Source organism: Sinocyclocheilus grahami, unplaced genomic scaffold (genome assembly GCF_001515645.1).
Source record: "Sinocyclocheilus grahami isolate Dianchi unplaced genomic scaffold, SAMN03320097.WGS_v1.1 scaffold761.1, whole genome shotgun sequence".
NCBI classification, from domain to species: Eukaryota; Metazoa; Chordata; class Actinopteri; order Cypriniformes; family Cyprinidae; genus Sinocyclocheilus; species Sinocyclocheilus grahami.
The window spans coordinates 800,646-824,940 of record NW_015505940.1 but is presented as its reverse complement, the minus strand read 5'-3'; the positions used below and the strand labels follow the sequence as shown (position 1 = coordinate 824,940).

Sequence of the window (24,295 nt, the reverse complement as noted above, 5' to 3'; positions counted from 1 at the left end):
GTGTGTGATAGTGTGAGTGTGTGAGAGAGTGTGTGTGTGTGTGTGTGTGTGTGTGTGTGTGTGTGTGTGAGATAGTGTGAGTGTGTCAGAGAGTGTGTGTGTGTGTGTGTGATAGTGAGAGTGAGATGTGTGTGTGTGTGTGCCGCAGGTTCATGAAGACCCCAGACGAGATCATAAGCGGGCAGACGGATCGTCTGGAGCACCTGGAGTCGGACACAGACGATCAGATCTATGTGAAGGAGGAGTGCTGAGCCGAGACGCTCCACAGCATGAACTTCTAAAGCCGCAGATGCCTCGGTCGGTCAGTCTGACCTTTGACCTCTGTGTGACCTCCAGATCACGGAGGATCTGCACTGCACTGCTCTGTCTGTCGAAGCCCATCCTACTCGCTGTTTTTTAGTCTTATACTTCAGCAACCTTCACGGTGACAATCATTTTAATGACAAATGATGCTCTTTTTTCAAATCAGATAGAAATTGTTGGCGCAGCTTTTTTCTCTCTTTGGTAAGTATATTGTACGAAGACCTGTTGCGATTTGTGTAAACGTGGGATTACTAGAATGCTGGTGAAAATGTGATTCAATTCTATAATAAATTTTAATGAGTGACACATGGGTGTGTTTACTAATTAGAATATCATGAAAAATTTCAATATCTTTTGTTACTCATTTCAGAAAGTGAAACCCATATATTATATAGATTCATTACACATAGAGTGAAATATTTCAAGCCTTTATTTCTTGAAATATTGATGATTATGGCTTACAGATAATGAAAACCCAAAATTCAGTGACACTTCGTTGTGTACACCATGATGGTAAACAAACAAAGAAAACAAACAGGATGTTAATAAACGGCTAATTAGTGGTTTTGTCAGTAAGGGATTGAGGACGAGCCTGAAGCTAATGTTGTTTGTGGTTTGTTTACAATGCACTAGCTGCCAGCATCAGGCGCGTCCGCATGATAGCGCCACACTCGCACACATTCATCAATCAAACAATCAGCGATACTGATCAGAAAACAACCAATAACAGTATTAACTATAGCCTATGTAATGACACAGCCTTACAGGAAAATATATCGCATGATTGGGAATGATTGCCATATTCAGGTGTTTGGATGATCCACGATACTGCTGCGCCTTGTCTAAATAACGGAGTAGGCCTACTTCTGTTAATATAAGAATAAACACCGACAATCATCGTGTGCTAAATGTGTTAACAACAGGGATAATACAACTCACTCGTTTTGGGACATTTATGAAGATGGTAGTAGTGTGATCCCAGAAAACCGGGAACGTTCTGTAACGTTCATCGTAGTAACGTTACCGGTAACGTTAATAGAACGTTCGTTTAGATTTATCGGGTCCTTAATAATGTTCTCAAAACGTTAGCATAACAACGTTATTTATACATCGTGGAACTTTTTTTTGTTTGTTTTTTGGTGAAACGTTTCAGTGTTATGTTACTGTTAAAACGTTAAATGTTACAACTTTTAGACAGTTCAGAGCACTTCACGAAGTAACATTCTCATGTTTGCAGTGGAATTGTAGGATGGAACATTCCTTTAAATTCTGTGTAAATAAGAAAAAAAATAGAAGAATAGGCTGTAGCTAAACGGTTTAGAGTGGATTGTAGATTGATTAGCCTATTTGATAACTGACAGCAAAATTAGTTTTGTTTTATACCATCAGTTAGCATTTAATTGATGTGCCACAACATGATTTGCTTTAGTTATTTTTTAGACGTGTGTATTATTAGTGTCGTAACAATATATTAATCATTCAATGCCATTTTTGTTCAGAATGTATGAATAACATAATCCAGTAATGTTACGTTCATCTGACTTTTCTGGTGGTAAAACGTATAGGCTTAGAGTGTAATGTAAATGAATTGTAGTTGTGTGTGTGTGTGTGTGTGTGTGTGTGAGAGAGAGAGAGAGAGAGAGTGTGTGAGTGTGTGTGTGTGTGTGTGTGTGTGTGTGAGAGAGAGAGAGAGAGAGAGTGTGTGTGTGTGTGTGTGTGTGTGTTAGAGAGAGAGAGATGTGTGTATTTCAGTCAGTCAGTGTGTGTGAAGCTCAGGGAAGAGCAGCATCAGTTTCTCTCTCCATCTTTTTTCTCGAATTGTTTGCCTTCTGCTTTTACGGCTCATAATAAGCATCACAATTTTATTCTAACAGAAGACGCGGGAAGCGTTCCGCGGAATAATCTCGTCTGTTGAGTTCTGGGACGGTTCGGCTCTGAATCATGTGAAGCGCCGCTGATGAACAGAACAGAACCGAACCGAAAGGAAGCGGAACCCTGACTCCCGCCGGACTGATCGCGCGCTGATCGGATGGATTGATCAGGAGCGGCGCAGGTAACGTTTCGAGCTCGTTCTTTCTTCCGTCTTTAATCTGTCGCGAGCGCAGGTGAGCAGGCTATCAATCACTCAGAACCTCGAATAGGCTACAAACACACGAAACAGTTTAGAAATACAGTTTAAAGTGGATTATTGATTATTTGGTGATTGACAGCTCGATCAGTTTAGTTTTAGACACTCGTAGCCTACAATATGGTTTGTTTTGGTTTATGTTTGGCATTTTTGTTTATTATTTAACTGCCATATACAGTATTAATCATTCGGTATCGTAGTAGTGTTTGTTCAGGATACATCTGACGCAATGTACCATAGTGTAGCTACCTATAGGTGTTTTGGAAACATGATAATATGTGATAATAACATGTTTTTTTCGAAGAATCATGGTAATACTCTGGTATTTCTTGTAAGTGATGATTCTAGTGATTGGTATTTAGCTATTTATAGGCTATTTATTTAATTTTATTGCATGTTTTTTTGTATTGTGATATTAGAAAACGAGTCGTCCCACTCATTAGAGTTTCTGGAATGGCATTGATATTTGATAATTTCCCGTCTTTATCGTAAATATGTTCAGAATCCAGATGAATCTCCTCCTGTGTCTGTGAAATTGTTCTGCGGTCACTAATGGCCGTGTTTTCTGCATCTTTCTTCATCAGATGTTGAAGGTTCTTAATGGAACCGTTTAGACAAAAAAGGTTCTTCTTTGGCATCGTGAAGCAGCTTTATTTTTAAGAGTGTACAAAGCGTGACAAATACATAAGTAGCTGTTTCTACATATTAGTTGATTCTAAGTGAGCTAGGTGACAAATTTAGATGAAAAAAACATTGTGAGAACGTTTCTAAAATTCGTTGTGATTCTACTGTTATTTCAAGGTTACAAAACAAGTTTCCTACAACATTCTACTAACTTAATTTTTTTACCCAAATTATAACACCATTTGAACGTTTATTTTTAAAATGTACTGTTTTCTTGCATTTCTAGAATGTTATTTGAAGGTTACAAAAAAACATTTCTTAGAACTTTCATCAAACTCAAATTCCATTGTTAGGATGCTTTGAGAATGTTGCTCTCAGCATTATGAGAATGCATTTCAAATATTCATAGCATTGCAAGAACGTTCCATAGTTATTACTGTTACTAACATTTCTATAACTTAAAAAAAAAACACTGTGAGAACATTCCTGTTGCGTATGTGGTTGATCAGCATCAGAAACACACATGCCTGCAACACTTCAGATGCTTCTGGAGAAAGAAAACGTAGCGTTTATCGTCCTAATGTTTATTCTGAACGATCACAGCGGCAGAGGAACTTACCTTAACATGTACGTGAAGAGAAGAAAGCACAGCTTCTGTTGATGATGAAGAGGAGGACGATGGATGAAGAAGATAAACTACAGAAATGAAGAAGAATCGACGGCTGAATGGCTCCTGTTCATCGCTGATTGAGTAGATGGACACTTAATTACTACTAACGGATTACTGAGAGCCGGATAACTGGAGTAAATGAAGAGCTTGACGTTATCAGGACAGTGACTCTGAATTTAGATTTTTAACAAAATCAATATAATATGAAAGTTTTCAAACCTGGGCATCTTCATTTTTGTCGTCAAAAGTGACCATAGCCTTGAATTTTTTTTCCCCTTAGGAAAATCAATGGTGATATATTTTTGGATTATTATTTAGAATTTTTTTTAACGGGGATTTTATGCAATATTTATACAGTTTTTATTTAGCAATTTTTTTGCATAGTTATTTTTTGATCTTGAAGGTACCAAGTTATAAACGTGTATAACACGTTTAAAAACTACTCGTGTTGACCAAAGTGCTTTCCAATAAAACAACATATAAAACTAAATAACCAAAACTACAAGTGTAATTTTTTTGGTATTTTTCAGCCCTTTAACATATCCAAATCATCTCCATGATTTTTTTGTGTGTGTGTTTACATAGCAACTACAACAGAAGTCCGCAGGTGTCATCTCATGCCAATGAAGCTATGATTGTTAAAATTTCAAAATGTGACATTCTCAGTTCAAAAGTGACTGAAGAGGCCCAGATTAAACTAGTTGTTAGAATCAAACATATAAAAGGAAGCCAAAAAACACTGATCTATTAAACAGTATTCATACTCATATTGTTGCGCAGCAGTGCATATGTTTGTGTTTGTTATTCAGGGGTCACGACCCCGTCTGCTTTGGGATGGATTGGTGGTTTTGGTGTTTAGGGTGTGAATGTCTCATCTGTTGCTCATTTATAGGACATCACATGTGCTCTGCTTGATTCCAGATGACATTAATGAGGCACAAACACATCGACGTCTCCATCTTGACGGCCGCACTCATATTTTATGCATCACTAAACCTCAAGATTGGAATGACAGGTTAGTGTCACACATGCAGTTTCCCTCATCCGTCTGTGAATGCAGCGCTTGTTATTACCAAGAAAAAGGTTATGACCCGTCTTCCAGTGCAGATTGAAGTCACCATGAAACAAAAACTAATCCTAAACTAGTTGTCTGATAAACCTGGCATTGTGTATTATGAATATTGTTAAGCTCTTCTTCTTTGGATAAAAGCCTCTGCTAAATGCAGGAACGTAAATGTAAAACACAACCTTCTTCTCCTTGAAACAACATCTCTAATGATGCGTGCAGCGACATGAGGGCGTGGCAATAATAATAGCCCCTCCCCTCCAGTAACCTGTCAATCACAGCAAACCACGCCCATCCAATCGAAATCTCGTCCTGCCTTGCATTCGTTCTCATTTCACTTGAATCCAATATCCCGAATCACAAATGAGCTTGTCACTTAACGTAGATTATAACTCCCGCCGGAGACCGTTCAGCTCCCAGGACACACCGTTAGTATGAGGGAAAATACAACCGGCGAGAGCGTGAAAAATAGACGTTATCTGACTGTAATGGCGCGTATGCATAGACTGCTGAGTCGCTGTAATTACATTGACTCCAGTTCTTGTTTTCTCTGTTCACCCTGGTTATTACGCTGCTGATCTGACACACAAACAAGCTCAACGAGGCTCCATGAGATGTTTTAGCTGTGATTTCATAGTCATGTGTGGCTGGCTGCTATTCTTGGCCGTCCTCATCACCTTGAGTCCTGCGTTAATCTGGACTGGTGTTGGTCTCTGAACATATTGTGCCCTGTTGAGATGGAGGAGAGCTCGACCCTGACGAGAGAGTCTCTTTGAAATGATTCTGTGAGCGGATCTCAGCTGGACGGCTGTGGAAAAATATTAAAAACAAACACTGAAATAATGTTATATTTTGGGTGGAAATAAAGTTAAAGGGTCAAAAACGATCCCATGATTTACTCACGCTCAAGCCATCCTAGCTGTTTATGCCTTTCTTCCTTCAGACGAATCCAATCAGAGTTATATTCAAAAACGTCCTGGCTCTTCCAAGCTTCATAATGGCAGTGAATGGGTGTTATTTTTTTAGTAGTCCAAAAGAAGTCCAATAAAGTGCATCCATCCATACTAAAAAGTGCCTCACGCGGCTCCGGGAGTGAATAAAGGCCTCCTGTAGCGAACCGACGCGTTATTGTAAGAAAAATATCCATATTTAAAACTATATAAACAGAATTTCTAGCTTCCGCTAACTGTCGTACCCGCGAGAATATGCTAGTCTTGCAAAAACCAATGTTTGTTTAGCAAAGGAAATCCAGTTTCCTCTCGGCTTATATCGAAATCCTCTGACATTTCTTTCTTTACAAATCCTTGTTTTGTACTTCTAATTGGTGACCGGTGTTTTGTTTTGCTGTCTCTCCTCTGCGCTTCCGCCTTCATCACTTTCCGCCGGAGCTGACGCTACGCCGACGTCCTACACGTCATCCGCCGGAACGCCGTTCTGTTGTGAATGCGCATATGACATTTAGCAGAAGCTAGAAATTCTGTTTATAAAGTTTTAAATATGGATATATCTTCTTACAAACACGCATCGATTCGCTACAGGAGGCCTTTATTCACCCCCCGGAGCCGCGTGAGGCACTTTTTATTATGGATGCATGCACTTTATTGGACTTCTTTTGGACTATTGAAAAATAACACCCATTCACTGCCATCATAAAGCTTGGTAGAGCCAGGATGTTTTTAAATATAACTCTGATTGGATTCGTCTGAAAGAAGAAAGTCATATACAGCTAGGATGGCTTGACCCTAACCCTAACTATCCCTTTAAAGTTAGTTAGTTATTATGTTGCAAGCAGTGTTGGAGAAAGTTACTTTTAAAATTAATGCTTTATGTAAGTTATATTTTTGCCAACTATAAGGATCCTTTCGCACCAAAATTGAAATTAATAAACAAATTAATCTATGTTACTCATTTAAAAAGTAACTCAGATGTTTTCATAGTAAATTTAAGAGTAATGCATTACTTTTTATTAGTTAGTTAAAAAAAACGTAATCTGATTACATTTAAAAACAATGTTCCAAAAACGTCCTGGCTCTTCCAAGCTTCATAATGGCAGTGAATGGGTGTTATTTTTTTAGTAGTCCAAAAGAAGTCCAATAAAGTGCATCCATCCATACTAAAAAGTGCCTCACGCGGCTCCGGGAGTGAATAAAGGCCTCCTGTAGCGAACCGACGCGTTATTGTAAGAAAAATATCCATATTTAAAACTATATAAACAGAATTTCTAGCTTCCGCTAACTGTCGTACCCGCGAGAATATGCTAGTCTTGCAAAAACCAATGTTTGTTTAGCAAAGGAAATCCAGTTTCCTCTCGGCTTATATCGAAATCCTCTGACATTTCTTTCTTTACAAATCCTTGTTTTGTACTTCTAATTGGTGACCGGTGTTTTGTTTTGCTGTCTCTCCTCTGCGCTTCCGCCTTCATCACTTTCCGCCGGAGCTGACGCTACGCCGACGTCCTACACGTCATCCGCCGGAACGCCGTTCTGTTGTGAATGCGCATATGACATTTAGCAGAAGCTAGAAATTCTGTTTATAAAGTTTTAAATATGGATATATCTTCTTACAAACACGCATCGATTCGCTACAGGAGGCCTTTATTCACCCCCCGGAGCCGCGTGAGGCACTTTTTATTATGGATGCATGCACTTTATTGGACTTCTTTTGGACTATTGAAAAATAACACCCATTCACTGCCATCATAAAGCTTGGTAGAGCCAGGATGTTTTTAAATATAACTCTGATTGGATTCGTCTGAAAGAAGAAAGTCATATACAGCTAGGATGGCTTGACCCTAACCCTAACTATCCCTTTAAAGTTAGTTAGTTATTATGTTGCAAGCAGTGTTGGAGAAAGTTACTTTTAAAATTAATGCTTTATATAAGTTATATTTTTGCCAACTATAAGGATCCTTTCGCACCAAAATTGAAATTAATAAACAAATTAATCTGTGTTACTTATTTAAAAAGTAACTCAGATGTTTTCATAGTAAATTTAAGAGTAATGCATTACTTTTTATTAGTTAGTTAAAAAAAACGTAATCTGATTACATTTAAAAACAATGTTCCTACAATACTTTTATGACCCAAATTTGTCACCTGGGAGGACAGACACTCTCATAACTTCTGTGCTTGAGGCCGTATGTTCAATCAAACATCACAAATTCATCTGTCATTTGGTAATATAGCAGAATAATATTCATGTCACATATCTGCTGTAGTTATGTATTTTCAGGCTTTCTCTTCAGCTGATGTCATGTTAGTAATGTGTGACGGATGGGCTTTATGTGCTTGTCTAAAGTTTCTGCCTTTAGAAAATATACTTGTCAAAAAAATTTAAAAACAAAAAGTGTAATAATGAACTATGAATAATTGATTTAATTTCCTCTTGCTTCGTTCCAGAGATTAAAATAAATCCTTCATGATGCACTGCAAAAAAAAAAAGGATGCTCTCAGTATTTTAGTCTTGTTTTCCAGAAGAGATATCTCAATATTCTTAAATCAACATCTTAAGGAAAGGCATTTAAGACATTTTTAAGAACTCAAAATTCAGCTTAAAAAAATAAAATATTTGTCAATGGGGTTAGAATTATTTTTCACATATTTCTGATACTTTTTCAAGATATCTGAATACTTCTCAAGTACTGTAAATGCATCTTTATTTAAGAATGTTTAGACATTAGTACAAGACAAACATAGCAAGTGAAAATAATTTTGGTTGTGTGCTGAAGTCGTTGATTTTGATTGTCTAATTAAGGGCGTTACATAATCATCCGTCGCTTCCTGTCCTGTCTGCGTCCAATGAGAGCGCGCACACAACAAAGCTAAAAATAACCCGCGTTTCTGACACCTTTCATCACACTTCTGTCAGAGAAACAAGTTCGTGCTGATGCTGCGAGGAGATACAGGAGGAACTACAGCGCCTTAAATCTCATCAGAGATTCGTGAAGGAAAACACCTTTAAATGTAATGAAATAAGCATTTGTTTTATAGCTGCCACTCAGCAGATCAGTAAGAAGTGGTTGTGCACAACAATCTGTGCTGTGCCAAACAGAAAGGACATTTGAAGGCAACAGACGTTGTGCGTTAGAATTAAAGCTCAGTTCAGCTTCTCTCAGAGGTGCGATGAAAACACAAAGCATGCTGGGACGACGTCTTTAACAGCTCAGTGTGCTGCTGACGAGACACAAAACAGCAGCTGTAAAGGGTTTGTGATGATTTAAGGGTATTATTAAACAAAGCTTCTCTGTTACTGCTGTATACTGAAACGATTTGCTGTAGGATTGACAGTTTTTTCACTCAGAAATGACTAGCAAATTTCACTAATAATCATAAAGATATGGCAAGCTACGTTGAATAAAAAGTTTAAAAGTAGATAAACTGATGAAACACTGATTTTCTAATGAAACACTGGAGAATGTGACGCATTCCTCTCTTTCCAAATAACATGCTGATGTTCATTCACACATATTTATATCTTTTTACATTTCTTTAATCTTGAGAAAAGGCATCAGTTGCCTAGACGATGCACATCAGACACATCTTTGCAGATGTACGTTATAAAAAAAATACATTGTAGGAATATTGTTTTGATGTTCCTAAAATGTAAAAAAGTCTTGTTGTGATTATAACATTATTTGAAGGTTACAAAAATATTTCCTAAACCATTTTACTAACTTTATTTCCACCCAAAATATAACATTAGGCTATTCGAATGATTGTTTTTAATATTCCAAGAATTTTCTTGTCATAAGTAGAGTGTTATTCAAAAGTTACAAAAATATCCGCTTTTCTTGTCATGATTAGAATGTTATTTAAAGGTTACAAAGTTTCTTACAACATTCTAATAACTTGCTACTGACATTCTACTCTTGTTTCTGAACCATATTCTATGGAAGCCCGTTTCCGCCACTGAATAAAAATAAATTTAAAAGGTAATTGTGACTTTTTATCTCACAATTCTGACTTTTTTTCTCACAGTTGTGAGTTAACATCTCACAATTGCCTTATACAAACTCGCAATTTGGCTTTCATTTGTCACAATTGTGAGATATAAACTGCCAATTCTGACTTTTTTTTCTCAGAATTGCGAGATATAAACTTGCATTTCTGAGAACATATTGGTCTTTTTTTTCTCCTTAGAACTGGACTTTATAACTCGCAATTGCGAAAATTCAGAAAAGTGCGAGTTAATATGATGCAATTCTGAGATGTAAACTTGCAATTGCGAGAAAAAAAGGCAGAATTGTGAGACAAAAGTCACAATTACCTTTTTTATTGTTTTATTCAGTGGCGGAAATGGACCTCCATAGTATTCATTATTGATGCTGCCATCAGAAAAAGAGCAATTAAAAGCAGATCAGAAATGGAGCGTTCATATTACACAGGCAAACATTGATTAGTGTGTGTGAGGTGAAGAGCTATTGGTGGCACACTGAATCTCACAGACATTGATTGAAACATCACACTGGAACGAGAGACGCAGAGAAGAGATGACGCTCAGATCGCTTTATTCTCCTCGTGTCTCCACGTCAGAGTTCAGAAACTTCAGTTAACGTCAGTAATATCTCCAGATGAACACTTACTGCACTGAAGCAGCTCAGCTTTACTTGATTCTCCATCAATCATGTTTTAGAGTCTCAAATCTGATCCTCAGGATCTTTTGAGGAGCGTTTGTTTCCAGAAGCTTTACTTTCACTGTTCCTCAGCGGAGGAATGATCTTCACAAGCCTCCAGAACATCTCACATCTTCTGAGGAGGAGCCTTTATTTCTTCAGCTCTCAATCACTGCATTGCATTGCATTAAATGTTTTAATCATTATAGGCTATATATCATCTCATATATCATATCATATAAATCTCATCTTACTAAGACATTATTGGAGATATAGAGCAATGACTGATAAATCATAATATGTCAGTATCTGCTATACTGTTATAAAGATCTCATTGATTTACATCACAAGCAGCTGAATTTCATCATAGAAATCTCAACAATATTATAATATCTGCAGCAAATTGCATAGTTTTGCTCAGTCTCTCAGCTGTTTTTTCCTCCATATTCTCACTGTATCAGACTATATGAGGCATAAAAGCCTGATAATCAAATATGATGTATGTGCATTGTGCAGATCTCTTATATCTGACTTGTTTTGTAGTCTTCCTCATTTAGAGAAACTCCTCTGCTCTGGATCTGACTCTCTGATCTTTTTCTGCATTGTAGGAAGAGTGAAGAGTCAAATTACATTTAATTTTTTGATGAAATATTAGTTATTATAACGTTGCAAGAAACGTTTTTGTAACCTTCAAATAACGTTACAATCACATGACATTTTAGAAGCATTTCAAAACAATGTTCCCACAGCATTTTAATAACCGCAGGCGCTCGTTAAGCATCTTTGAAGGGTCTCTGAAACGGCTCTGAAGTGCTTCTAAACTGGCTCCGGCTGAAGAAAGCCAGTGTTGCCAACTTAGCAATTTTGTTGCTACATTTAGCAACTTTTCACACTACCCTAGCAACATTTTCTTCCAAAAGCACCGAGCAACAAATGTAGCTATTTTTACAATTTATTTTGCAACTGTAACTTTTGGTAAGTGACTCAAATCATAAAAAGGAACATTTACCAATTAAATGACACAAAAAGAGAAAACCAAAGATGCGTAGTAGTACACACATCACGTGAATTAAGTTAGCTGCTATTTACAATTGTTTAATAATAATAAAATAATTTGGTAATTTAATAATTGTTCATTTATGATACACTTTGTTAGTAGCTTGTACTTGCGATTGTTGATCAGTTGGTACACTGTAAGAAAAATATCTAGAAAAATTTTAATTTTCCAGGACATCATCCGTTATCCATTATCTGTTGTAACCCAAAAAATACAATGCGTAATTAAAAATGCAAAAAAATCAATACAGAAAATTCCTTCATATTAACATCGTGCTCTATTTTACGGAATTTTCTTAGAGTGCAGCACACTAACTAACTACTAATACACTGCTTAAAGGTGACATATCATGAAGATCTGACTTTTCCAGGTTGTAAGAGCTATAATCATGTCTCCAGTGCATCTACCAACCAAGGAAACGTGAAAAAGATTAACTCAGTAACTTTGTTTTGGGAAGCCTTTTTCTGCAAGCGTCTGAGAAAACGAGCGCGTCTGATTTCGCTTGCTTGGTGACGTGGCAAAAGGATCTCATTATAATATCACCGCCCCTTAATCTGTAAGTTTACACCCACGACGCCTCATTTTGATTTCGCAAGCGACAACGGTGTACCAGCTCTAATGTCATGGAGAAAGTTTGAGCAGAGCATGCTAGCTGTTCTGTGTTTGGCTGCGCAGACGAGCACAGAACACTGTTTAGAGTCCCAGCCTCAGACGAGGACAGCCGCTTTCTGTGCGTGTGCTTCGGATGTGTGCGCTCAGAAAACCCTATAGCTGAAGTTTAAACTCATATGGTTTAAATCGCATGATTTCAGCACGATAAACATGATAATCAGAACCAAAACAGATGTTTTTAGCAGGTACCAGCTGTAAAGGCGCAGCTCTATTCTGGAAAAGGGGGCGGGGAGCAGCAGCTCATTTGCATTTAAAGACACAGGCCCGAAAAACAGCGTGTTTCTGCTTCCACTCAAAATAGGCATTTTCAAAATTATATTATAAATGATCTGTGGAGTATTTTGAGCTCAAACTTCACAGACACATTCTTGGGACACCTGAGACTTATATTACATACTGTAAAAAGAGGCATAATATGTCTCCTTTAAAACTATAACTGTTCAGAAAGAGTAGTTTTACTTGTTTTCTAGCTAATAAAAAAAAACTTAAATTGTAATCGTTCTAAAATGTGTACGTTTTCAAAAACGTATTTAAAAATAGCTGTTTACAGTTTAATGTTATGTTATGCATTTATATGATTATATTACGAACAAATATAAATTAAAATATATTTTTTGCTGAAATTTGATGCAGTGACGCAATTTTGCGTCGTGATAACGTAATGACCTCACAACGTTATTTAGCAGCAGACGTAATGAAGACGAATGGCACGATGGAAATGAGCAGCGATGAAGGAGCATGTGCCGACAGCCTCGTTTTGAACCAGACTAGATTCTTATTTTAATAATTCATCCCGCTGATGCGTGTGAGTTTATTAATGTTTGCAATAGTCCAGACTTTAACGGCGTGTTCTCTTGTTCGGTGCATAAATTATGCAGATGTCCTGAGGGTTTGCAGTACAACACAAAGGCCTGAATTAAACATGAAGAGCTTTTAAAATAAAACACACAATTAGAAGCGTGACAGATTCTTAATGAGAAAATAAGTCTGCGTTTCTCCCCTCCGGCGCTCGAATTAAAGACTTTTATTAGGTCATTCGATCAGATTCCCAAGGTGATACTGTATGAAGACGCTTGAAAGCAATTACACGCCGTTTATGAGTATGAAATGAACATAAATATTAGTTTCGACCTCAGATTTAGTGTTTCATATATAATTCATGTTGTAGTAACAGCTTGTGAAACACTATTCTCACCTTTGAGAATTTATAACACCTAAATATATGATAATAAATACGTCTAATTCAACATGTCCGCTTATTTACATTTGTGTTGTACAGAAAAGTAGAGATTAAGAGTAAATAATAACAATAATGAATACAGAAATATCTGGAACTTTTGTAAGGCAGATCTCATGTTCATAAGCATATTTACACACGTAACTCAAAAGATTATTTATTTATTTTTTAAGTTTTATGAGTTTCTAATCTTGTTGTAATGTTAATGTTGTAAAATAAAATATTATTATTATTATTATTAAATAGTGTTATTACTATAGTTATTTATTGATTGATTGATTATTGATTTTTAAATATTTATTACTATATATATATATATATATATAGGATCATAAAGATTAACTTATTTTTGAAAATTTTTATAAAATAAAATAATTATGATTAAATAGTATTATTACTATAGTTATTGATTGATTATTTGTTGATTTTTAAATATTTATTAATATTATAATTAATATTATAAGATCATAATTCAAGATATTTTTGAAAACTGTTGTAAAATAAAATAATAATTATTAAATAGTGTTATTACTATAGTAATATATTGATTTATTGATTTATAAGTAATGTATTGATTTGTATTAATTTCATACATTTAAATTTAATAATGTAATTAATTTATATATAGAGAAAGATTTTTTAAAAAACTGTTGAAATAAAACTTGCATTATAAATTGCCATATCAATTTTAATTTTAATATTCAATATTTGTGTGTGTGTGTGTGTGTGTGTGTGTATGTGTGTGTGTGTGTGTGTGTCTTGTGTATAATGACAAAGGTATGACAGGTATTACAAGGAGAAGGTGACTTTTCAGGACATTACCCCATGTCCCCACTTTTCAAAACGCTTATAAATCACACAGAATGGAGTGTATTGAAAATCTGAAATAGCAGAAAGTCTCCTGTGAGGGGTAGGTTTAGGGGTAGGGTTGGTGTAGGGCAATAGAATATACGGTCTGTACAGTATAAAAACCATTACGCCTATGGAGAGTCCCCATAAACCATAAAAAACATAAAAACAAACCTGTGTGTGTGTGTGTGTCTGAGTGTCTGAGTGAGAGTGTGTGTGTGTGTGTGTGTGTGTGTGTGTGTGTGTCTGAGTCTGAGTGTCTGAGTGAGAGTGTGTGTGTGTGTGTGTGCCTGAGTGTGTGCGTGTGCCTGAGTATGTGTGTGTCCGTGTGCCTGAGTGTGTGTGTGTGTGTGTGTGTCAGTCTCAGATGATCTAAAACTCATTACTCAACCACAATTCTAATACCGATCAGAAAAAAAAAATGGTCAGATCTCCAGCACCTCCGTAATGGAATATAGAAAGCAAATATCAGTTCATAACCCGTGTGTAAGCGATACGCCGAGCTGCCAGTAATTACCATCAGTGTGAGTGAGATCGTTTACATGACGCCTAACGAGGCTGAGCTTTGGAGCGAATGTGTTTCTGCATGAGTCTAATGAGAAAACCTGCGATTTTTCCTGCAAACGAAGTTCACTTTGAATGAATCCAATGGAAGCGGATGGGTGCCACAGTGAAGACGTTCTCTGTGTCTGATGTGTGTGTGTTTGTGTGCAGGATGAGCATGAGGGATCTTCAGAAAGTTCTCACTCAGGTCCTCCTCCTGGCTCTCCTCCTGGGATCTCCAGCACAATCCAGGAAACATCAGGGTGGGTCTCAAACCTGAATCACACACAGCAGTGCTATTGTACTGTTGTTAGATTTATTATTATAATTTTTATGCATATTTTCTAATTAATTATTTATAAAATGTATATAAAGTGTATTTTTATTTATACATTTTATATAAAATGTTTATAAATGTATACATTTTACTTTTTAATTAGCTTTTATTATTATAGTTTTTATTTTATTTTAATTTATTGTATATATTTTTTTCATTTTATTTTAATTAATTTCAGCTTTATTCCAATGAACAAAAATGTTTTAGTTAATGATAACATTCACGCACATGATATTCATTAATGTCTCATGTGATTGTCGACCCATAGACTTCATTTCACTGCAAAACTGATGTTCTTCCTCAGTATTTCTGTTTTGTTTTCCAGCACAAACATCTAAACGTTATTAAGTTGCATTTTACTGGAGAAGCAAAATAAAAATTATATGTAAAACAAGAACAAATATCTGCCATTGAGGTCAGAAAAATAATCTTGTTTTCCCTTTGAATGAAGTATTTCTGACCCCATCGGCAGACATTTGTTCTTTTTCTAAGCTTTAACTCACTTCATTTTGTTGTTTTTTTTTTTTTTTTAGAAAACTTTTATATCTTCAGTCATTTTGCTTCTCAAGTCAATGCATCTTAATTTAATTTCCTGGTTTGGTTTGTCACCATCCGTCTGATCACGTGATCAGAGCAGAGACGCTTAGAAACATAGTTCAGCAGAGGAAATCACAGCAGTGCACTTCCTGTTTCCTGTTCGATCGCCACCGATCCATGCAGATCTCGCTAGTACAACTCATGCAGATGCAGTTTAATTAGAAAAGCTTGTCTGCTCTGAGTCTGCTATGCAAACTCTTAATTAGCTGTTTACTGCACACACACACACTCACACACACTCACACACACACACACACACACACACACTCTCACACTCATGCACACACTCACACACACACAGGCGTCTCATAGAAATGTCAGCAGCAGTTAAAAGTGCAGAGCGCCGCAGCGTGTGAATAATTGAGCGGCTAGAAGGACAGCGAGCGAGACTCAGCGGCGCCTCCTCCTGCGCTCCTTCAGTCGGTCACAGCGCTGGCTTCATGAATACAGCTTTAGTACTGAAGAGTTAAGTGTTTAGAGTTTATGGAGTTTAGCTGAGCTCGTCACTCACTGTGTCCAATAATCAATCATTATGATGATGATGATGATGATGATGATGATGATTCAGTGCCATTTTAGTATCATTGACATTATGAGGTTTTTATTCAGTTTATTTTATTCTATTTTATTTTATTATTTTTTATTTAATTTATTTTCTAAATATTTATTTATTAATTTTACAAATGTATGTACTTTTTTATGTCTATGATGATGATTGTGGTCCAGTGTTATTTTAGTCAAGTCAAGTCACTGTTATTTATATAGCGCTTTTTTACAATGCAGATTGCGTGAAAGCAGCTTTACAGTATTAAAAAAAGGGAAATAGTGTGTCAAGATAGTGTGCTGTTCTCCTCTGGCCAGGCGAGACCAGCAGTTCAATTCTAGGCTGCAGCAAAGTCAGATTGTGCAGAGGACTCATCTGGTTCCCGTGGTCTTGTCCCAATGGTCTGGGATTTTATTATCATTGACATTATGTGGTTTTTATTCAGTTTATTTTTATTATTATTATTATTATTTTATGTACTTGTTTGTTTCTTTGTTATGTTTTTTTACTTTGTATTGTTTAAATGTTTTTTTTAATGTCTATTATGATGATTGCGGTCCAGCATTATTTTAGTTTCATTGTAGTACTATTATCATATTTATTCATATTTTGAATTAGGAACCGTGGTTACATAAGTAACCTGAGACGTTCCCTTTCATGGGAACTTCGAACTGCGTCCTCTAGGTTTCCCATAGCGACCCCTAGAGGACGCAGTGTCTCGTTCCCTACTCAGGGAACCATTGTTAAATAAGTAACCTGAGATGTTTTGTTGTGTATGGGTTTTTTGTCATTTTTATTCGTTTCTAAAAATGTTCAAATAGATTTTAAAAAATGTAATATTTCTGATAATAATTTCTAATAATTTGCATGAATTTGTATTCCACTTTTAGTTATTTTAGTACATCAAGTTACACTAAGTGAAAATGAGAAATGTTAGCTGAAATAAAATTTAAAAAGTGTATTTTGTTTTTGTTGTTTTCAGTGAAAGTGATGAAGGTTGTGTTGTGTTGTGTTGCAGTGGTGCGTGACGTGCGGACGGGAACGTGTGAGGTGGTGGCGTTACACCGATGCTGCAATAAGAACAAGATCGAGGAGCGTTCGCAGACCGTCAAGTGCTCGTGTTTCCCGGGACAAGTGGCAGGAACCACCAGAGCGGCTCCGTCATGCGTAGACGGTACTAAAAACACACCGGACAGAGATATTCTACAAACTCCGAGTCCTATAATCCAGCATGAACGAATCCTCACATTACAGCGAGATCACGAGAACCACATGAACTGCGTATGAAATTCAGACTGAACTGTACAAAATGATTTTGAAGATTATTGGAGTGCATTTTACGAGAAAATACTATTTGAGTCTTTCTGCTTCAAAGTTTCTCATTTAATTCAATGTATTACTTCTCATTTCTTTGTAATTTATGAGTGAAAATTGTACTACACAGCGATTTTAAATGCTTTTTAAATTCATTATTATAAAATATATTAAATTCATTATTATTACTATAATATATGAATGATAGTTCTAAAGTAACTGCAACTACTTGTCAATGAAAATGTAGTGAAAATAGTTTGTATGTGTGATTGATTAGTTTGGTCTGAGCTCCTTTATTTAAACGTTTGTATTTTAAATTATTTTTACTCAAGGTTATTATAGTTAGCTAAAACTAAACTAAACTAGAATAAAATAAAATAAAATAAAAATATTTTTGTTATTTGAAATAAAATAAACATTAACTGAAATACTATCAAATTTATTTTATTTCTCATTTTCATTTAGTTTAAATTGAATACTAAAATAACTCAATAATATTAGATTATAACAATAACATAAACTAATTAAAATTAATAAAAAAGGAATAAATTACTTTACAAAAAAACGTTAGCTAAAATCACAGTTAGAAAATATATACAAATAAAATCTAATTAAAAAATATAATAGAACAATAATCAGTGATACTCAAATAACTCTGTTTTTACGTTTGGTTATCAATTCTCAACATGAGGAATAATTTACTTTTCACTAAAATGCTGGAAATAAAATATTTTTATTCAATTAATCAAGCAAATAATGCTGATATGAATTGATTATCAAGTGAACTGCTTCAGCGCTCGTTTGCTGGTCAGCGTCATTAGCGCAGAGTTTAATGTCTGTCCGTTAATGAGGAAGCTGATTAAACTCTAATCGCCTCTAATCGTTCCACCCGTAATACTTTAGCTGTGTGAAATGAATGGTAACGGATCTGTTTGGATGTGTTCGGGCCCCTGAGTGCCGTCTGACCTATTCTCTGACATTTAGTCTCTGACATTCTCTGCAAATGAAAGCGCGGCTCGAATGTCCTCCATCGGCAGGTCATCTCCAAAAACACATCAGCACTTAACCTGCTAATGATTTTCTCCATCATCACGCCTCGTTCTGACGGGTTTAGCCCTCGTAATGCATTCGACATCAACTCAAACCACCAGACTGTATCTGATCAGCAACTGATCATTGATGAGTGAATGTGAAAAAAAGTTTTGAATGCTACCATGTTATTACGGCATTCACCCCTTTTTATAAATTATTTCAAATTTTACATGAACCACACAAAAAAACTGTGATGCAATATATATATATATATGAAATTTAGTATGAAATTTATATAAACATATAATCTGAGAATCAGTATTAACCCCATTGGAATGAATGAAAATTAAATTCCTCTGAACTGCTCAAAATCAGTCCAAATGTATGAAACCTACATATTTATTTCCATCAAAACAACTTAAATACAACTCAAAATAAATTCATTTCACTTGCATAAACTTTCACTTTCAGACGAAAAAGTGATGTGTTTTTTACGCTTCATTATTAGGCATTAATGCTTCATAAACATATTCATGTTCATCAACAAAATTCAGTTCTAAAAGTGTGTGAGATATGGGGACAATCTGAAATATATTTCACAAAAAATTTTGACACTAATATAACTTCATAGATCATTTAACAGAAAGTATTTTTGACACTAATGGTGCTCCATACATACCCAGGTCAAAATGACCCGAACATTTTAAATGGTTAATATCTCTTAAAAAATTATTGGAAATCTGAAAAAAATAAATGATGTGTATTTTGAGACTCTTAATACATTTGCCACGTTCCGTTCCCTTACTAAAAACTTACTAAAAGACATTTTTATGCATCTCTTCCAGGTCAAAACGGACTTGAATGTGTTATGAGGGTAAAGCACTGATTTATCTTGCGCTCTGTCTGTCTGTGTGTGTGTGTGTGTGTGTGTGTGTGTGTGTGTGTGTGTTCAGCCTCTATAGTCCAGCAGAAGTGGTGGTGTCAGATGCATCCGTGTCTGGATGGAGAGGACTGTAAAGTGCTGCCGGATCTCAAAGGATGGAGCTGCGCTACAGGGAATAAGATCAAGACCACAAAGGTATGAAGACCCTCAGAAAACACGGTACAAGCATGGTACAATACCGTGATCTCAAGCGCTTCCATGACTAACAAACCTCCAGAGAGTTTTGCTGCTTTGTGCATGATTTAAAGCACCATTAATAAACACATTATATGCAGTCTGGTCTTTAATAATGATAATGTTCTCAAAGTGTTAGCACAAAAACATTATTAATAAATCATTCATGAAATGTTCCAGTTGGATGCTCGTCTAACATTTTTTAAATGTAACTAGTTCAGAGAACATTCAAAAGTAACATTCTCATAATGTTTCAAAAGGATCAAATGAAATGTTCCTTTAACGTTCACTCTTTTTTTTTTAATGGATGTTCAGAGAACATTCAGAAATAATGTTTTTATAATTTAATGGGAATGTTTGAAAAACTTCTTGAGATGCAAAGTGACTTGAGATATTAAGGCTTGTTTTAAATCTAAATTGAACATTTTTGCTTAAAATACGAACAAATATCTGTTAATGGGGTCTGAAAAATAAATGTAATTCAAAGGGAGAATAAGATCATTTCTTAGATTTTATTAAGCAAAAACTCATTTAATCTTGATATAGAAAGCAAGACTTAATATCTGGTGTATTAATGTATCTTGATTTAAGAACGTTTAGATATTTTACTTTCCCAGAAATTATTACTGCAACTTGCATATAAATAGTGATTACAGAAAAATACAGATTTTTTGTCACATAACAACAAAAAATGTTGTTATGTGCAACAAAAAGATAGGAATGTGTGTTTATTAAATGGATAGTCCGCCCCAAAATGAAAATGATCATCATCACCAAACCTGAATGAGTTTCTTTTTTTTTCTCCTGAAGACAAAAGAAGATATTCTGAAGAATGATGGTAACTAAATAGTCGCTGATAGTAATACAATGGAAGTCAATGGGTACCGTCACCTGTTTGCAGCACCCAACATTCTTCAGAATATGGTGTTTTGTTTTCAACAGAAGAATGAAACTCGTACAGGTTTTGGGACGACATGAAGGTGAGTTAAAGATGACGTAATGATCTTAAGACGTTTTTTCTGTGCGGCTCTCTGCTGTTGAAGGTCATCCATCTGTCTCTGGGATCATTTGTTACCAGCAGATGAAGCTTTTAGCCCCATTAATGACTAGTGTGTCACCGCAACACCCTTGAACATCACCAGCGCTTTAATTAGAAGCTTTTAATAGAAACCCAATGCAAATGTCCTTCTGCTGCTGGTTATGACGACTGTACGACTCGAGCTCGTTCAACTTCTATCAATTATTTAAACGGCTTCGCCAAACCTGTCTGGAGCCTAATTATTGATCCTAAATATCCGCAGGCTCTCCTGATTGGCCGGCGTTGTGGTGGTCTTCATCGATTCAAAATAAACCATATCAACCTCAAAAGCCCTATATCTTTCTTTTCTGCATGAAACACTAAACTAATGCCGTTTCTTGCTTTCATTTCCTATGTTACGCGCGGCACAGATCTCCTCAGACCGGGATCAGCTCTGGTGACCGCTGGAAACCTGATCCAGGTGAGCCGGCCTTCATCACCATCATCATCATCATCACAAGCAGGGGTTTGAAACTTCCAGAAAAGTCCTTAGACGCAGGTGTTTGTGTTTATTTCTTCTTGGAATCAGCAGCGCGTTTATCTTGCTGACACTGATCACATGTAAAACTCAAATACGATGTGCTTTATAGTCTTGTTGTAACACTAAACTGAAAGCAGGAGCTCTAAACTGTCTGGTTAGTGATTGATAGAGCTGTTCATTCATCTCGTCAGATGGCGTAGTTATGATCTACTAACCAGCTAAACTAACCAAACCCTGAGCTCTTGGTCATCATTGACTGATCTGATAATGTGTATATTAATGTGTTAATCTCCACAATCTACCAGCACTGAATTAACGTTCAGTTTTCAACTAAACTGAATCAACTACATTTAATCTGTACCTGATACATCTACACTCTTAAAAATAAAGGTGCTTAAAAGAAAAGAACACAAAGAATTCTTCCACAAAGAACCATTCAGTCAAAGGTTCTTTAAAGACCCACTGTTTTATAATCTGAAGAACCTTCTTTTTGTGAAGCTTTTGTGAAACAGAAATGTTCTTCAGATGTTAACGGTTCTTTATGGAACCATTTAGACAAAAAGCAGCTTTATATAAGAGTGTACTGAACACACCAGGGACTCCAATAATCAATCAAATAAAATATTTTAGATTACAGTAAAGAAAAAAAATTAAACACTTGCCAAAAAATGTACATTTTAATTAAGTAAAAAATTTACAAATTAAAATAATTAAAAACTAAATAAAACACTTGCTAAAATTTTTAATAGTAATTAAATAAAAAAATTTAAAAAGTTTAATAATGAAAGAAAAAAAACTTGCTAAAAACATAAATATTAATTTAAAAATGTAAAATTAAATTAAATAAAAACAAAACAAGCACTTGCTAAAAATGTAAATATTAATTTAAAAAAAATTTATAAAATAAGTTTTTAAAAAAAACATTTGCTTCTGAAGAACCTTCTTTTTGTGAAGCTTTTGTGAAACAGAAAGGTTCTTCAGATGTTAACGGTTCTTTATGGAACCATTTAGACAAAAAGCAGCTTTATATAAGAGTGTACTGAACACACCAGGGACTCCAATAATCAATCAAATAAAATATTTTAGATTACAGTAAAGAAAAAAAATTAAACACTTGCCAAAAAATGTACATTTTAATTAAGTAAAAAATTTACAAATTAAAATAATTAAAAACTAAATAAAACACTTGCTAAAATTTTTAATAGTAATTAAATAAAAAAATTTAAAAAGTTTAATAATGAAAGAAAAAAAACTTGCTAAAAACATAAATATTAATTTAAAAATGTAAAATTAAATTAAATAAAAACAAAACAAGCACTTGCTAAAAATGTAAATATTAATTTAAAAAAAATTTATAAAATAAGTTTAAAAAAAAAACATTTGCTATTAATTAAAAAATAAAAATGAAAAATTTAAATATTATTTTACATGTGATCATTAACCAACATCAGAGAACTGTTAAATTATTATAGAAATAGTTTTGCTAGTTATTTTGAGGGTTGAACTGCTGTTGTTGTTTTTGTAATAATGCTTTTAACCGTTTCAGAGCCGTTCATCCCAGGATCTGCAGGGAACTCACAGCGCATTAATCAGCGGCTCAGACCTTCTCATTATTAACCATGATCGAGCTGACGGATCAGGATCCGGACCGATGAAGGTCACGGAGCTCCGCCAAAACATGAACTTCATCCGTATCCAGATGGATAATGGGGGAAAAAACAGATGAACAGTTTGTTCCCGCATTTCTTGAAGCTCTAATCTGAATGTTCGTATATCCTCATATTGAATGACATCATATCAAAGAAGACTCCAGCAGGATTTTTCTGCACTGCAGATGCTTTGTCTGTGTGTAAATGATGCATAGGCTCATAATAAACCATGATTGTCTTAATCTGGTGCGTCTCAGTGTCCAGGTGTTTTCCAGGTGAGGTGGGCGGAGCTTCATGACCCTCAGGTGACCCTTAGGTGACCCTCAGTCATTCACACAACCAGAGCAAACTCATGTTCCCGCTGACGTTTGATGAAATCAGTGAATCACTCGAATGATTCATTTGGACAGGAACAGTAACAAACTTTAATGAACCAGTTATGTTCGTTTATACAATGCTATTTATACATTGCTCATGGAACATTTTATTTCTGAAATGTTTTATTTGGACGTTCACCTGATGTTTTTAAATGTTACTACGCTTGAGAAAAATAACGTTCGTATAATATTTGCAAAAATATCAAATGGAATGTTTTGATGTGTGATCAGAGAATCAGTGAATCACTTTAAAGATTCGTTCGGACAGATGTCCAGTGAACAGGGAATGTTCTCAGAGCATTCTGACAAGTAACAATCATTCAAAGTTATCTGGTTTTTAATAAGACAGTATTTATACATCGTTCACTGAACGTTTTATTTCTGAAACGTTTCAGTCAGACGTTCATCTAGCGTTTTTTAAATGTTACACTTGTTTCGGAATGTTCAGAGAACACTCAAAAGTAACGTTTCCATAATGTTTCAAAATGATACAATGAAATGTTCCTTTAACATTCATATGACCAAGAAAAAACATTTTAAAAACAAAACTGGACGTTCAGTTAGTGCTCAGTTGTGTCCTGTTGCATTTATTCTTCAGATATTAAAAGCAGGGGAATGTGTCGTATCAGTTATATCCATTGCTTCTGCATTCTTGCATTCGAAGACGACACACACAAACCATGAAGACGAGGAAGCTGACTCTGAGAGAAAAGCAAGCACTTTGGATGCTAAAAGAAAAAAGCGAGGTCAATTAGAGCTGAGAAAAACAACAGCAGCTGATGACACTGAAAATGAACCCTAAAATATGTGTCTGTAAAATCACCAACAAGCTCCAGAAAGCTGGGGTGATGCTCTGACGATCTACTGTCTGCAGGAGACTTTACACAGAATTACAGAAGCTACAGCCAGATGCAAACCTCTGACTAGCAACAAATAGAAAGGCAAGAGTTTGCAAAAAAAAAAAAGCACAAAGGTGAGCCAGTAGAGTTTTGGCACAGTGTTTTATGGA

General features: G+C 35.3%; 2 protein-coding genes across 5 annotated transcripts in view; both read left to right on the top strand.

The window, feature by feature from the left end:
* etv6 (ETS variant transcription factor 6) overlaps nucleotides 1-609 on the top strand; it is a 34,121-nt gene extending 33,512 nt beyond the window's left edge. For all 3 annotated transcript variants that reach the window (XM_016245667.1, XM_016245665.1, XM_016245668.1), the window contains one exon: nucleotides 149-609. In XM_016245667.1, coding sequence (XP_016101153.1) covers nucleotides 149-251 — 103 coding nt within the window. In that variant the 3' untranslated portion in view covers nucleotides 252-609. The remainder of the gene's footprint in view (nucleotides 1-148) is intronic.
* Nucleotides 610-2,083: 1,474 nt separating this feature from the next.
* Nucleotides 2,084-23,112, top strand: tafa2 (TAFA chemokine like family member 2). 2 transcript variants are annotated; one of them, XR_001605828.1, is made up of 6 exons: nucleotides 2,084-2,356; nucleotides 14,932-15,023; nucleotides 17,257-17,412; nucleotides 19,538-19,662; nucleotides 21,151-21,200; nucleotides 22,807-23,112. XR_001605828.1 is itself a non-coding variant. In XM_016245628.1 (5 exons), exons 1-4 carry the CDS (start codon nucleotides 14,876-14,878, stop codon nucleotides 21,178-21,180), a joined length of 459 nt encoding a protein of 152 aa, XP_016101114.1. In that variant the 5' UTR covers nucleotides 14,838-14,875; the 3' UTR covers nucleotides 21,181-21,200; nucleotides 22,807-23,112. The 2 variants fall into 2 exon arrangements, 1 of the variants encoding a protein (XP_016101114.1); XM_016245628.1 differs by lacking the exon at nucleotides 2,084-2,356 and having other exon boundaries at nucleotides 14,838-15,023.
* Nucleotides 23,113-24,295: the final 1,183 nt, after the last annotated feature.